Source organism: Somniosus microcephalus, chromosome 34, assembly GCF_052327205.1.
Source record: "Somniosus microcephalus isolate GS21.2 chromosome 34, FLI_Smic_1.0, whole genome shotgun sequence".
NCBI classification, from domain to species: domain Eukaryota; kingdom Metazoa; phylum Chordata; class Chondrichthyes; order Squaliformes; family Somniosidae; genus Somniosus; species Somniosus microcephalus.
This window is the reverse complement of record NC_141020.1, coordinates 16163326-16176919: the sequence shown is the minus strand read 5'-3', so window position 1 is coordinate 16176919 and position 13594 is coordinate 16163326. Positions and strand designations below refer to the sequence as shown.

Genomic DNA, 13594 nt, shown 5'->3' with positions numbered 1-13594 from the left:
GTTGCAGTCCGGCTGTTCTCTGCTCCTGCAGAGGCCTCATATCCTTCAGGACTCTCTGTCCTAGAGCTGCTGCACACCAGGAATTTATCAACATACCAAACCCAAGCTGGGCTCAGATTGCAAATTAACTAACCGGATACATTAAGCAAGCTGCTCGCTGCCTTTTGACAGAATCTCTTCAGCGACCGTCTGTAAAATGCTCCAGCACTTTCAGTTCGGTTTCATCCAGGACCACCATGCTTTCATGATCTATCCCTCCCCTCCATATTTCTCTTAAATGCACCTTTACGCCTTTCAAAATGGCTGGACACATTAATGGCTTAAAGAGTTTGGAACCTCATGACCAGGTTCTGTAATCCACAGCTGGGTCTTGTTCACATCCTCCAAACGAGGTGTTCCTGACATATTTATGTTGTATAGAAGGTGAAAACAAAAACCACAAGCTGCTCTTAGACCGGACCCAGCCTCAGCTCTACATTTACACAGGGAGTAATGAATGTAGATTTGTACACAGCGCTATTGATGCCTGTCTGTTATAAACAGTGCCGATACCATGGATTGCGTCTCGTGTACTTCCCAGCATAGGTCACTGGACAGCAATCGGTACAAGACAAAAGCAAAATACTGCGGATGCTGGAAATCTGAAATAAAAACAGAAAACGCTGGAAATACTCAGGTCAGGGCAGCATCTGTGGAGAGAGAAACAGAGTTAACGTTTCGGCTCGATGACCCTTCGGCAGAACTGGAAAAAGTTGGAGATGGAACAGGTTTTTCAGCAAGTGTAGGCCTCTGGCCGATTCTTCCCTCCTTATCCCAGGTACCTGTGAGGCCACTCAACATCCCATCACGATCAGGAAATGCAGACTGGGATCAGAATCTGGGACCTTCCTATTCTTACGCCTTACTTGCATGCTAGGCTGCACTTTACCAACGCAAGTTACCAACTTTACCTCAGCAATATTCTCTATAAAACCCCATTTATTTTATAACGTTTCAAGTCTTGTATTCAAACCGTACAAGATTCCAACACTTGAGTGACACAAGACTCGACTGAAACAAATTGAAATAAGCTGCTTCTCTCCATATAGTGTGTACACCTCCGAGTTCTTTCTTTCCCTCCCCCACCCTCAAGACGCAACATTAAACACTGGAAAGTGGTTAATAAATGATAATCCGTATGTGGGATTCAGCATTGGTCGTCAGTCGTAGCATTAACTCACCAATTATGATTGGATGATAGATTGGAGTTGAAATCAGTAATTCAAGCTAAACTTGTTTTAAATGATAAGAAATAGGAGCAGGAGTCGGCCACACGGCCCCTCGAGCCTGCTCCGCCATTCAATAAGATCGTGGCTGATCTTCAACCTCAACTCCACTTTCCCGCCCGATCCCCATATCTCTCAATTCCCCATGAGTCCAAAAATCTATCGCTCTCTGTCTTGAATATACTCAACGACTCAGCATTCACAGCCCTCTGGGGAACAGAATTCCATAGATTCACCACCCTCTGAGTGAAGAAATTCCTCCTCATCTCAGTCCTCAATGGCCGGCCCCTTATTCTGAGACTGTGCCCCCTGGTTCTAGACTCTCCAGCCAGGGGGAAAACAACCTCTCAACGTCTACCCTGTCAATCCCCCTCAGAACCTTATGTTTCAATGAGATAAATCAGAGATTTTCTACAGTCTGTTACAGCTACGAGAGAAAGTTTTTGCAAATCATTTTTACTCACCAAACGTCAGTAAGAAACCGTAGAGCATACCCAATACCCAGGAATACCAGCTTTTGTGCTCCATATACAATAGGCTATAGACAGCATAGCAGCCCAACAGTGGGAACAGAATCCAGGACAAATATTTAAAAGCCATCTGAAAAGAACATTAAAGTATCCACTGTTAATCATCTAATAACCTCGTCAAACAAACTAACTGCCTTTGGGTAGAGCAGTTTTGCAAGCTATCTGTAGCACAATTATAATCGGTGACAATAACTGCCTGGGTGAGTGCAGCTCCAACAACACTCAAGATGCTCGACAGTGTCCAGGACAAAGCAGCCCGCTTGATTGGCACCCCTTAAACATTCACTCCCTCCACCACCAGCGCACCGTGGCTGCAGTGTGCACCATCTACAAGATGCACTGCAGCAACTCGCCAAGGCTTCTTCGGCAGCACCTCCCAAACCCGCGACCTCTACCACCTAGAAGGACAAGGGCAGCAGGCGCATGGGAACACCACCACCTCCAAGTTCCCCTCCAAGTCACACACCATCCTGACTCGGAAATATATCACCGATCATCGTCGTTGGGTCAAAATCCTGGAACTCCCTCCCTAACAGCACTGTGGGAGTACCTTCACCACACGGACTGCAGCGGTTCAAGAAGGCAGCTCACCACCACCTTCTCCAGGGCATCTAGGGATGGGCAATAAATGCCGGCCTTGCCAGCGACGCCCACATCCCATGAATGAATTAAAAAAACAAAAACTGGTGTACCTTAAAGGATTGTGGATCTGCATTGAATCTTAGAAGGCTAAGAGGAGATTTGATAGAGGTGTTTAAAATCATGAAGGATTTAGATAGAGTAAATAAAGAGAAACTGTTTCCAATGGCTGAAGGATCAATAAGAGGGCACAGATTTAAGGTGATTGGCAAAAGAACCAGAGGCGACATGTGGGAAAACTTTTTTACGCAGCGAGTGGTTAGGATCTGGAATGCGCTGCCTGAGAGGGCGGAGGATAGATTCAATAGTGGCCTTCAAAAGGGAATTGGATAAATACTTGGACAAAAAACTGCAGGGATCTGGGGGAAGAGCGGGACTAACTGGATTGCGCTTTGAAAGAACCGGTGCAGACTCGATGGGCCGAATGGCCTTCTCCTGTGCTGTACTATTCAATGGTTCTATGAACCCCAAATGACAAGAGCTTTACAAACGGGCACAAGAAAGGAAATCTTACTATCCAGGCTTTTCTTTTCTTTTAGATACAAAAAGGAGAACGGGAGATTTGCCAAATCCCTCTTGGCGTGGAACATCACTGAAAATCCACAGCATGAATAGAAAACCTACGCTGCTTGTTTACAATAACTCTTCACCTTATCCAATCATCTTGGGGAAATGGGAGATCTATTATTCTCCCAAGATACATTTACAACACTAAATGGGGGGGGGGGGGGGGGGGAAAAAAAAAAAAAAAGTACAGGAAACTCTTATTATCCGGCACCAACAGGACCGGCGTGGTGCCGGTTTATCAAAAAGTCCGGATTACAGAGGGGTATAGTTTAAAAGGTATGAAAGCCCCGTACACAGCAACAAATCCAGGCTTCCCTGTTGCTTAGCAACATGTGCAGGAACTCCGGCCACAGACCAAGCGTCCCTGTTGCTTAGCAACAAGTGCACGAACCCCAGTTACACAGCCACAGATCCAGGAACTGCCACTAATATGAAGTAAAACTTACCAGAACCTACTCCCGAATTTTGCCGGTTAACAGAGATTTCCGGTTAAGGTGCCGGTTAAAAGAGTTTCCTGTACATAGAATTTACAGCACAGAAACAGGCTGTAACGGTGTTTATGCTCCGCACGAGCCTTCTCCCACTCGATTTACTTCACCTCACCCAATCAACATATTCTTCTATTCCCTTCTCCTTCATGTACCGATCTAGCTTCCCTTTAAATGCATCGGTTCTCTTCGGTTCAACCACCCCCCCGTGGTAGCGAGTTGAACACTCGCCACTCTGAGGAAGGGAGCTTCTCCTGAATCCACTATTGGATTTATTGGCGAGGTAGAGAGGGAGGATTGAACAGCAAACCCTGGAAACTGTCCCAGTTTGCTGGAACTACTTTGACGTAAACTGGTGTAGGCCAAAGCCAACTTCTTCACTTCGGAGGCAGAAATGGCCACAATTGTCAAGAGCCTCAAATCAGTTCTTTGCAGTGTCAAGACAATGCCACCGGTCTAAACAGGATTACAACCTCACCCCTCTCCTGCAATCAGGGAACACGAGGGAGCCATAACAGGAGACACTGGGTCCACCCTGGGATGCTGAAGGGCACCCGTCTCTTTCTCGACGGGCACGCCTGGTCCAGATGATGCATCAGTTTCAACTTGCCTGGATGAGGCGCTAGATATATTTCGATACTGACACTGCCGATTACTGTGGCTTCCACTTCCCACGCCACATGGCAGCAAGCTGGTTGGTACTGCAGAGTTTCAGCAGGAGGTTGTTTTGAGCGTGTAGGAGCTCCACATTCCTCTTCCCCCAACTCCGTCAGTTTCCAGGCAAAGCAACTTGTTCAACAATTTCAACAAGCAACAGTCTTCAGACCAGACCAACGTTCTCCACTTAATTCTCGATCTGACCCAGAGCACTTGCTTCTGCATTTCTGCAAACTGGACTCAAGAATTAGGAGGAGTCGGCCGTACGGCCCCTCGAGCCTGCTCCGCCATTCAATAAGATCATGGCTGATCATCAACCTCAACTCCACTTTCCCGCCCGATCCCCATATCCCTTGATTCTCCTAGAGTCCAAGAATCGATCGATCTCAGTCATGAATATACTCAACAGTCCTTTAGGGTAGAGAATTCCAGTGAAGAAATTCCTCATCTCGGTCTTCAAAGGTCAGCCCCTTATCCTGAGACTGTGCCCCCTGGTTCTAGATTCTCCAGCCACGGGAAACAACCTCTCAGCATCTACCAAGAATCTGTATTTTCTTCCAAGGTGACTCTCCCGCATTTAAAACAAGTTATTGGGGATAGAGTTGGGAACAGGTTACCAAGGTAAGAATGTAAATGGGCCTTACTTCACTCTGGAAGTTCGTATATTCTTAAATTACATTCAACAGCTTCAAGCCCTGCTTCATACTCACATCGTCATAGTTTTTAGTCGAGGACTGTATGTATGTCGATTTGTCCTTTATCGTCAAGCGTGGGAAGATTCCTGCCACTTTATTTTCTCGGTCAAACTGTAAAAAAAAAAGTTGATCCCATTACCTACAATAACTTCAAAAGGATACAAGAGTCTTAAAGAGGAGGAAAGCTAGTTGTTCTCCGAGCACTTTGTCCAAACATGGTTAAGCTCTCACCAATCCTTGCGTGCAGAATTCTAGGACCGTGTAGAACTACAAACCACTTCTACACGCGCGAGAAAGAAACAGCAATCGTTTGAGCCACTGCTCTGAATAGGATTACAACCTGACCCGAGCTCTCGCGCTCTCTCACAACCAGGGAACACGAGGGAGCCACAACAACGGGATGTTGCAGAGCACTCGTTTCATTCATTTGCTGGTTCTTTCACCATCTTCCTTGGAGAGTTAATTAGATTGGGGATGTTGTCGGGGATCATTGCAATATCTGTACCGCTTCTTTGGATAATGATGGTTCACACGATGGGCTGCTATCAGCTTAATTTCTTACAGTTGAATAATCTCATTATAGTTCGTGGCTTATTATAAAATACAAAATATTAAAACACACACTGGATTAAACGTGCTGCAATATAATTCAACATTGCCATGGGTTTCAAAAGAATCTGGATTGCGAGGTGACCACGGTCTATCGAGTTCGCCTTCGACCATCCTGGTAGTCACACGTTACAATGACAATGGAGCTGTTGACCAATCACAGCAATCAATCTTTATCAATTAGTCTACAACAGACCCAGACACGACGCAAGGAAAATCCCCGTCACCTGTCCCCCCCGAGCCTGCCACACTTAACTTGTCATGTCCCAAGTTACTCATCGATTGCATCCCAAAATATTGCTTTCTGAAAGAATTCTATCGAATTTGCATTTGAATGCATCAACACTAAACGGCTTCCACCGTCTCTCTCGGGAGCCCGTTCCATAGACTGACAACTCGCTCCCTGAAATAGTGTTTCCGCAAAGCAGCGGTTAAAAACTCTTCCCTGGAGTGGAAGAGAATATTCTTACCTTCACGTCCATGACTTTTGTGATCTTCCAAAGGTCGATCAAGAGGCCGATGAAGACGCTGACCTGGACCACGAAGTTGGTTTCATTGTCCAGGATGTACAGCAGGACCACGCCAGACTGGAAGACACCAAAAATCACCGAACGCACAGAAAGCCCCTCCAGGGACTGACGACTGTTCCAGAACTGAATGTCTGAGAAATAAATAGGTCGCATGGGTCAATTTACAGAGAATGTACAGCAGAGAAACAGGCCATTCAGCCCCGCACGAGCCTTCTCCCTTCGTCAGCTCACCCCATCAGCATAACTTTCTATTCCTTTCTCCCTCATGTCTTTATTTAGCTTTCCCTTAAATGCTATTCGCCTCAACTACTCCCTGTGGTAGCGAGTTCCACATTCTCACCACTCTCGGTCAAGAAGTTTCTCCTGAATTCCCGATTGGATTTATTAGTGGCTATCTTGTATTTATGGCCCCTAGTTTTGGTCTTCCCCACAAGTGAAACATCTTTTCTACGTCTACCCAATTAAACCACGTCATAATTTTGACGGCCTCTATTGGATCACCCCTAAAGAGCCCCAGCCTGTTCAGTCTTTCCTGATAGTTGTCGCCTCAGTTCCGACATCATTCGTGTCAATTTAAGAGTCTGCAGACAGTGAGCTTTTAATACAACGAAGTAGTGTCACAAGCTAGGGGCAGAAAAAGACAGCAGCTTTATCAGGAGTTTGCAACTTTTAGGATTTCTTAGCTACTCCAAAGGTTAAGCGATTCTCTCCAATGATTGCCTGAACCCTACATTCTAGGAAGGTCCTAGCTTTGATCTCTGGTATGAATTAGCTGATCTCTGCTGGGGCAGAGGTAGAGGTGCGTGATGTTTCACCATGTATCTATGGTAATCGGAATACAAACATGTGTGTGCTGTGAGGAGGATGCCGAGAAACTCCAGGATGATTTGGACAGGTTGGGTGATTGGGCAGATGCATGGCAGATGCAGTATAATGTGAATAAATGCGAGGTTATCCACTTTGGTGGCAAAAACAGGAAGGCAGATTATTATCTGAACAGCAATAGATTGGGAGAAGGGGAAGTGCAACGAGACCTGGGTGTCCTTGTGCACCAGTCGCTGAAGGTAAGCATGCAGGTGCAGCAGGCGGTTAAGGCGGCAAATGGTATGTTGGCTTTCGTAGCGAGGGGGTTAGAGTACAGGAACAAGGATGTCTTGCTGTAGTTGTACAGGGCCTTGGTGAGACCACACCTTGAGTAGTGTGTGCAGTTTTGGTCGCCTTATCTGAGGAAGGATGTTCTTGCCATGTGTAGTGTATGTACTTTGCAGAAGGAACTATATTCTGCAGCCCCTGTATACTGCAGTACCAGTAGTGACCACCCCTGTATATAAGCCTGTGTAGTAACTTTGGATAGTAGTTCCAGTTTTGTCTCCACTCAGTAAAGACCTGTTGTAACCAACTCCTGCAGTCCGTGTCTCAATTACACACGGACATAATACCATGGAGTGCAGCGAAGATTCACCAGGCTGATGCCTGGGATGGCAGGAATAATGTATGAGGAGAGATTGTGTCGATTGGGCTTATACACGCTGGAGTTTAGAAGAATGACAGTGGATCTCATTGAAACTTATAAAATTCTAACAGGACTAGACAGACTAGATGCAGGAAGGATGTTCCCGATGGCCGGGGAGTCCAGAACCAGGGGTCACAGTCTAAGGATAAGGGTTAAGCCATTTAGGACAGAGATGAGGAGGAATTTCTTCACCCAGAGAGTGGTGAACCTGTGGAATTCTCTACCACAGAAGGCAGTGGAGGCCAATTCATTAAATATATTCAAGAAGGAGTTGAATATATTTCTTAAGGCTAAAGGGATCAAGGGATATGGGGAGAAGGCAGGGACAGGGTACTGAATTTGGATGATCAGCCATGATCTCATTGAATGGCGGAGCAGGCTCGAGGGGCCGAATGGCCTACTCCTGCTCCTATCTATGTTTCTATGTCCAAACCCTGTAAAGGCAAGACAAAGGAGGTCTGCAAAACAGATGTGATGGAGTGCTGCAAAAGCACAGCACAAACACAGCTGGTGGGCAATAGCAAAAGGCGAGCATTTCAGGTCATCGTTGTATTGAGTGAACGGAGAGGGACATTGTTGCCTGGATAGCGTTCAAATGGACAAGCAGGTTAGACTGTAATTAGGAAATAAGTGTAAAACAATTACAGTTATGTCTCACCATTTTTGAAGGCCAGGAATTCAAACACACTGTGTACAATTGACACAATAATAGTCACTGCGAGGAGATACGGGTTGGTTTCCAATAAGGCAACCTGTCATTAGAGAATAGAGAATAGAGGGGGAAAAAAATCAAATAATAAATTAGAAATTAAATAGAAAACTGTCCTAACAATACAAGATGTGTCATTTTGTAATTTAACATGTTTACCCCGCTATTCAAAGTCACAAACTATTAAGAATAATTTACCACTGCAAACCCAAATTACAACTGCATTAATTCCTCAATCTAGAGAAAGAATGTGCATTTCTATAGCACCTTTCACAACCTCAGGATGTCCCAAAGCACTTTACAGTCAATCAAGTGCTTTTGAAGTGGAGTTTGAAGTGCAGTGACCGCAAGGTCAAATGTGATAATGACCAGATAATCTGTTTTCGCGCTGTTGGTGGAGGGATAAATATTGGCCCAGGACACCGGGGAGAACTCCCCTGCTCTTCTTGAAATAGTGCCGTGGGATCTTTTACGTCTAGCCGAGGGGGCCTCGGTTTAATGTCTCATCCGAAAGACGGCACCTCAGACAGTGCAGCGCTCCCTCGGCACTGCACTTGGGAGTGTCAGCCTGGATTACGTGCTCAAGTCTCTGGAGTGGGACTCGAACCCACAACCTTCTGACTCGGAGCGAGGACTATCCACTGAGCCAGGGCTGGCACCTCGCAGTTATACGCGTCATCGGAAATAATAGAAGCTGGTAACATTTTCAGATGGAAAGGGAACCAAATCCTAACTATATACATTTATTATGGAGCTGATATTCACACTTGGATATAGTTATGTTACATAGAATGTACAGCACGGAAACAGGCCATTCGGCCCAGCTGGTCCATGCCGGCATTTATGCTCCACACGAGCCTCCACCCACCCACATCATCTGACCCCATCAGCATAACCTTCTCCCTCATGTACTTACAGGAAACTCTCGATTTACCGACACCTAAATAACCGGAAATCTCTGTTAACCGGCAAAATTCAGGAGTAGGTTCAGGTAAGCTTTAATTCATATTAGTGGCCGTTCCTGGATCTTGTGGCTGGGTTCCTGCACCTGTTGCTAAGCAACAGGGACGCTTGGATCTTGTGGCCGGAGTTCCTGCACCTGTTGCTAAGCAACAGGGAAGCCTGGATTTGTTGCTGTGTACGGTGCTCTCGTACCTTTTACTATACCTCTCTGTAATCCGGACTTTTTGATAAACCGGCACCACGCCGGTTCGGTTGGTGCCGGATAAAAAAAAAAGTTTCCTGTATCTAGCTTTCCCTTAAATGCATCTCTGCTATTCGTCTCAACTACTTCCTGTGGTAGCGAGTTCCACATTCTCGCCACTCTCTGGGTTAAAATAAAAGCTCTTCCTGTATCCCCAATTGGATTTATTTGTGACTATCGTACATTTATGGCCCCTAGTTTTGGTCTCCCCCCACAAGTGGAAACATCTGAACGGCTATCCTATCAAAATTCTTCAGAATTTTTAAAGACCTCCATTAGGTCACCCCTCAGCATTCTCCTTTAGGGAGAAAAAGAGCCCCAGCCTTTTCTAATGAGTAGAGCAGAGCCAAGAAACATGGATACAACATTGACGGTTTCAAAAAAAATTATTAAAAATGGGAGCGTAATTGCAACAGAAAGTCACTGAACAAATCCTTATCTTTCTTTCTCATCATGAAACAAACTGACAAGAGATGGCAGAATGCATTAAATTCTGACTGCTTTTTGACCAACTCCAGACATGCAAACATCAAAGAATCATACGGCACAGATGGAAGCCGTTCAGTCCAGTGTGTCTGTGCCGGCTGTTTGAAAGAACTATCCAATTAGTCCCACTCCTCTGCTTCTTTCCCCCATAGCGCTGCAAATTTCTCCTCTGGTACAATGTGTTAAAATAAAAAATGCAGTTACTATTTTTGCTGCAGTTTTTAAACTTGTCGTGTGGAAATACGACATTGGGCAAAGCGTCTGGCGATCTGTTGGCATGCTGTGAGTTTACAGTAGCTCACAAGATTCTGATCACGCTAATCTTTGCAATAGAGTTAATGCCCAAAGTTACTTACAGGTTTAGTTAAGGTTGGAGGATTTAGCCGTAAGTCAATGTTAAAGGGAAAATCATAGACATTTATGGCACAGGAGGCCATTCGGCCCATCCTGTTTTGCCGACCCAACTAGAGTTATCCAGCCTAATCCCACTTTCCAGCTCTTGGTCCGTAGCCCTGTAGGTTACAGCATTTCAAGTGCACATTACATCGAATATACAGCACAGAAACAGGCCATTCGGCCCAACTACTCTCTGCTGGGGTTTATGCTCCACACGAGTCTCCTCCCATTCCATCTGGCTCAACTCAGCCTTTCAGCATTTCCTTCTATACCCTTTTCTCTCATGTACTCGTCTAGTTTCATTTTGAAAGCATCCAAACTATTTGCCTCAACCACTTCCTGTCGAGTTGCACATTCTAACAGAAATTTCTCCTGATTTCCCTATTGGATTTATTAGTAAAAGGGGCGACATTGGGATCAGCCACATCGTTATGCATCTCTCCCGACTGAAGTCGATGAAAATGAAAGTCAGGAGAGGTGTAAAATGGGCGACTGATTCAGTATCGGCTGTTATACGCTATCGCCCAAAGTCGAAGTTACCCCCAATATTTTCACTTCCACTTCATTGCTTTTCTGCCGTTGATATGACGTGCTGAAGACCAGTGTCGGGCTGGGAGGGGGGGGGGGGGGTGGGGGGAAAAGGGCCATTACCAAGTACTTTTTAAATGCGATGAGGGTTTCTGCCTCGATCACCCTTTCAGGCAGCGAGTTCCAGACCCCCACCACCCTCTGGGTGGAAAAAAGTTCTCAACTCCCCTGTAATCTTTCTACCAATTACAGGAAACTCTTTATTATCCGGCACCGACGGGACCGGCGTGGTGCTGGTTGATCAAAAAGTCTGGATTACAGAGAGACATTCTTACTAAGGTACGAGAGCCCCGTACACGGCCGCAGATTCAGGCGTCCCTGTTGCATGGCAACAGGTGCAGGAACCCTGGTTACACGGCAACAGGTGCAGGAACCCTGGTTACACGGCAACAGGTGCAGGAACCCCGGTTACACGGCAACAGGTGCAGGAACCCCGGTTACACGGCAACAGGTGCAGGAACCCCGGTTACACGGCAACAGGTGCAGGAACCCCGGTTACACGGCAACAGGTGCAGGAACCCCGGTTACACGGCAACAGGTGCAGGAACCCCGGTTACACGGCAACAGGTGCAGGAACCCCGGTTACACGGCAACAGGTGCAGGAACCCCGGTTACACGGCAACAGGTGCAGGAACCCCGGTTACACGGCAACAGGTGCAGGAACCCCGGTTACACGGCAACAGGTGCAGGAACCCCGGTTACACGGCAACAGGTGCAGGAACCCCGGTTACACGGCAACAGGTGCAGGAACCCCGGTTACACGGCAACAGGTGCAGGAACCCCGGTTACACGGCAACAGGTGCAGGAACCCCGGTTACACGGCAACAGGTGCAGGAACCCCGGTTACACGGCAACAGGTGCAGGAACCCCGGTTACACGGCAACAGGTGCAGGAACCCCGGTTACACGGCAACAGGTGCAGGAACCCCGGTTACACGGCAACAGGTGCAGGAACCCCGGTTACACGGCAACAGGTGCAGGAACCCCGGTTACACGGCAACAGGTGCAGGAACCCCGGTTACACGGCCACTAATATGAAGTAAAACTTACCTGAACTTACTCCTGAATTTTGCCGGTTAAGAGAGATTTCTGGTTATTTAGGTGCCGGTAAAAAGAGAGTTTCCTGTACTTTAAATCTATGCCGTTAAGCATTTTCCAAGTTATCTAATAGTAAACATAACTATAGCAAAGATACCAAAACACAGACCAGGGAAGTTCCCCATCAATTCCTGGTATTTACGTTACTGAGGCAACACCTTGTCCAATCAATTAGTGGTTTCTTTTGGAAAGGAATTGAAAAGCAAATGAAAGCAAATCATTTAATGATAATCCCTCCACCCCCTTCTCCATTTAAAAGAACCTTGCTGGGGAAACCATCTCATTTGTATTCAGTACTAGCTAGGGGCTGCTGCAGCATCAGCTGGCACTGGAGCTCAGATGCTTTGCAATTAGTATCCAGGCCCAGTAAAGATGTCAATGCACAAAATGCTGAATGGAGCCCACAGTCCCATGGCTGCAAGAGCGGAGTTGTTCTCTGCTGTGGGCAGAGCTCCAAAATGATACGTCTCCACAGACGGGGAAAGTGATAGAATTACAAATATCTCTGGAGGCAGCTGCTTTTATGGCCACGTCTTGGAATTATCTAGACTTTGGTGGTGTGGTGAATGGGCCAGAAAGAGAGTTTTCTCCCCTCCTTTTCTCCACCCTCCTCCTCAAAGCACCAACTCATACTGTGGTACAAGTACAGAGGGGTACTGCAGTACTCTTGCCCAATTATCGTGGTAATCTCCTCCAGCTCTATAACCCCCCTAAACCTCTGCACTGCGCCTGTTCTGGCCTTTTGAACATCCCCGATTTTAAATGCCCCACCATTGGTGGTCGTGCCTTCAGCTGCTTAGGTCCCAAGCTCTGGAATTCCCTCCCTAAACCTCTCCACCTTTAAGACGCTCCTTAAAACCTACCTCTTCGACCAAGCTTTTGGTCATCTGCCCCAACATCTCCTGATATGGCTCACTGTCAATTTTTTTTATATAACACTCCTGTGAAGCGCCTTGGGATGTTTTATTGCATTAAAAGCACTATATAAATATAAGTTGTGGTTGTGGCCATTCTTCATGCGCGAGACTATACAGTGAGGGTAATTAGGTCATTCATGAGGAGTGAGAAGGGAGGAGAGCTACTCCTGATCCAGTCTTCACCCAATAACCACACAAGCAAAGTTCCCTCTAATGGGAAAGGTCCCTTTGCAGGCCGCTCACCGGCTTCTCCATTGTAAATACCACGCATGTGTGGAAATTTAAAGAGGTCGCACACTAAAAGAAACAGGCCGCGCAGAACAAAGCACAGCTTATAGGGAACATTGCGCACAAGTGCTTTTTTTTTTTTTTTTAAATAATAAGAGTGCTCATTGGATAGTGATTGCAAACGAGGATCCGGAGTGATCTTTTGCTACTCTTCAGCAGTTCAGGAATGCTCTGGTCAATTGATCCGTATGGAGTTCTGTCCGGACTGGGGATCGAATCTCCGATTACTCTGCTCATCACAGTATTACACCAAATGGTGTATTCCCCATCGAAGCCACGAGCATCTACCAGGCCTAGTTTCAAAATAATATACCGACAGTAGCAACCAAAACTGGTACAGGAAACTCTCTTTACCGGCACCTAAAATAACCGGAAATCTCTCAACCGGCAAAATTCAGGAGTAGGTTCAGGTAAGT

The 13594-nt window shown here is 46.4% G+C and overlaps 1 protein-coding gene across 2 annotated transcripts in view; it reads right to left on the bottom strand.

The window, feature by feature from the left end:
- clptm1 (CLPTM1 regulator of GABA type A receptor forward trafficking) overlaps positions 1-13594 on the bottom strand; it is a 60280-nt gene that overhangs the window by 8407 nt on the left and 38279 nt on the right. For both annotated transcript variants that reach the window (XM_085973456.1, XM_085973457.1), the window contains exons 9-12: positions 8152-8245; positions 5921-6111; positions 4857-4952; positions 1730-1865 (exon numbers count right to left, since the gene is read on the bottom strand). In XM_085973456.1, coding sequence (XP_085829582.1) covers positions 1730-1865; positions 4857-4952; positions 5921-6111; positions 8152-8245 — 517 coding nt within the window. The remainder of the gene's footprint in view (positions 1-1729; positions 1866-4856; positions 4953-5920; positions 6112-8151; positions 8246-13594) is intronic.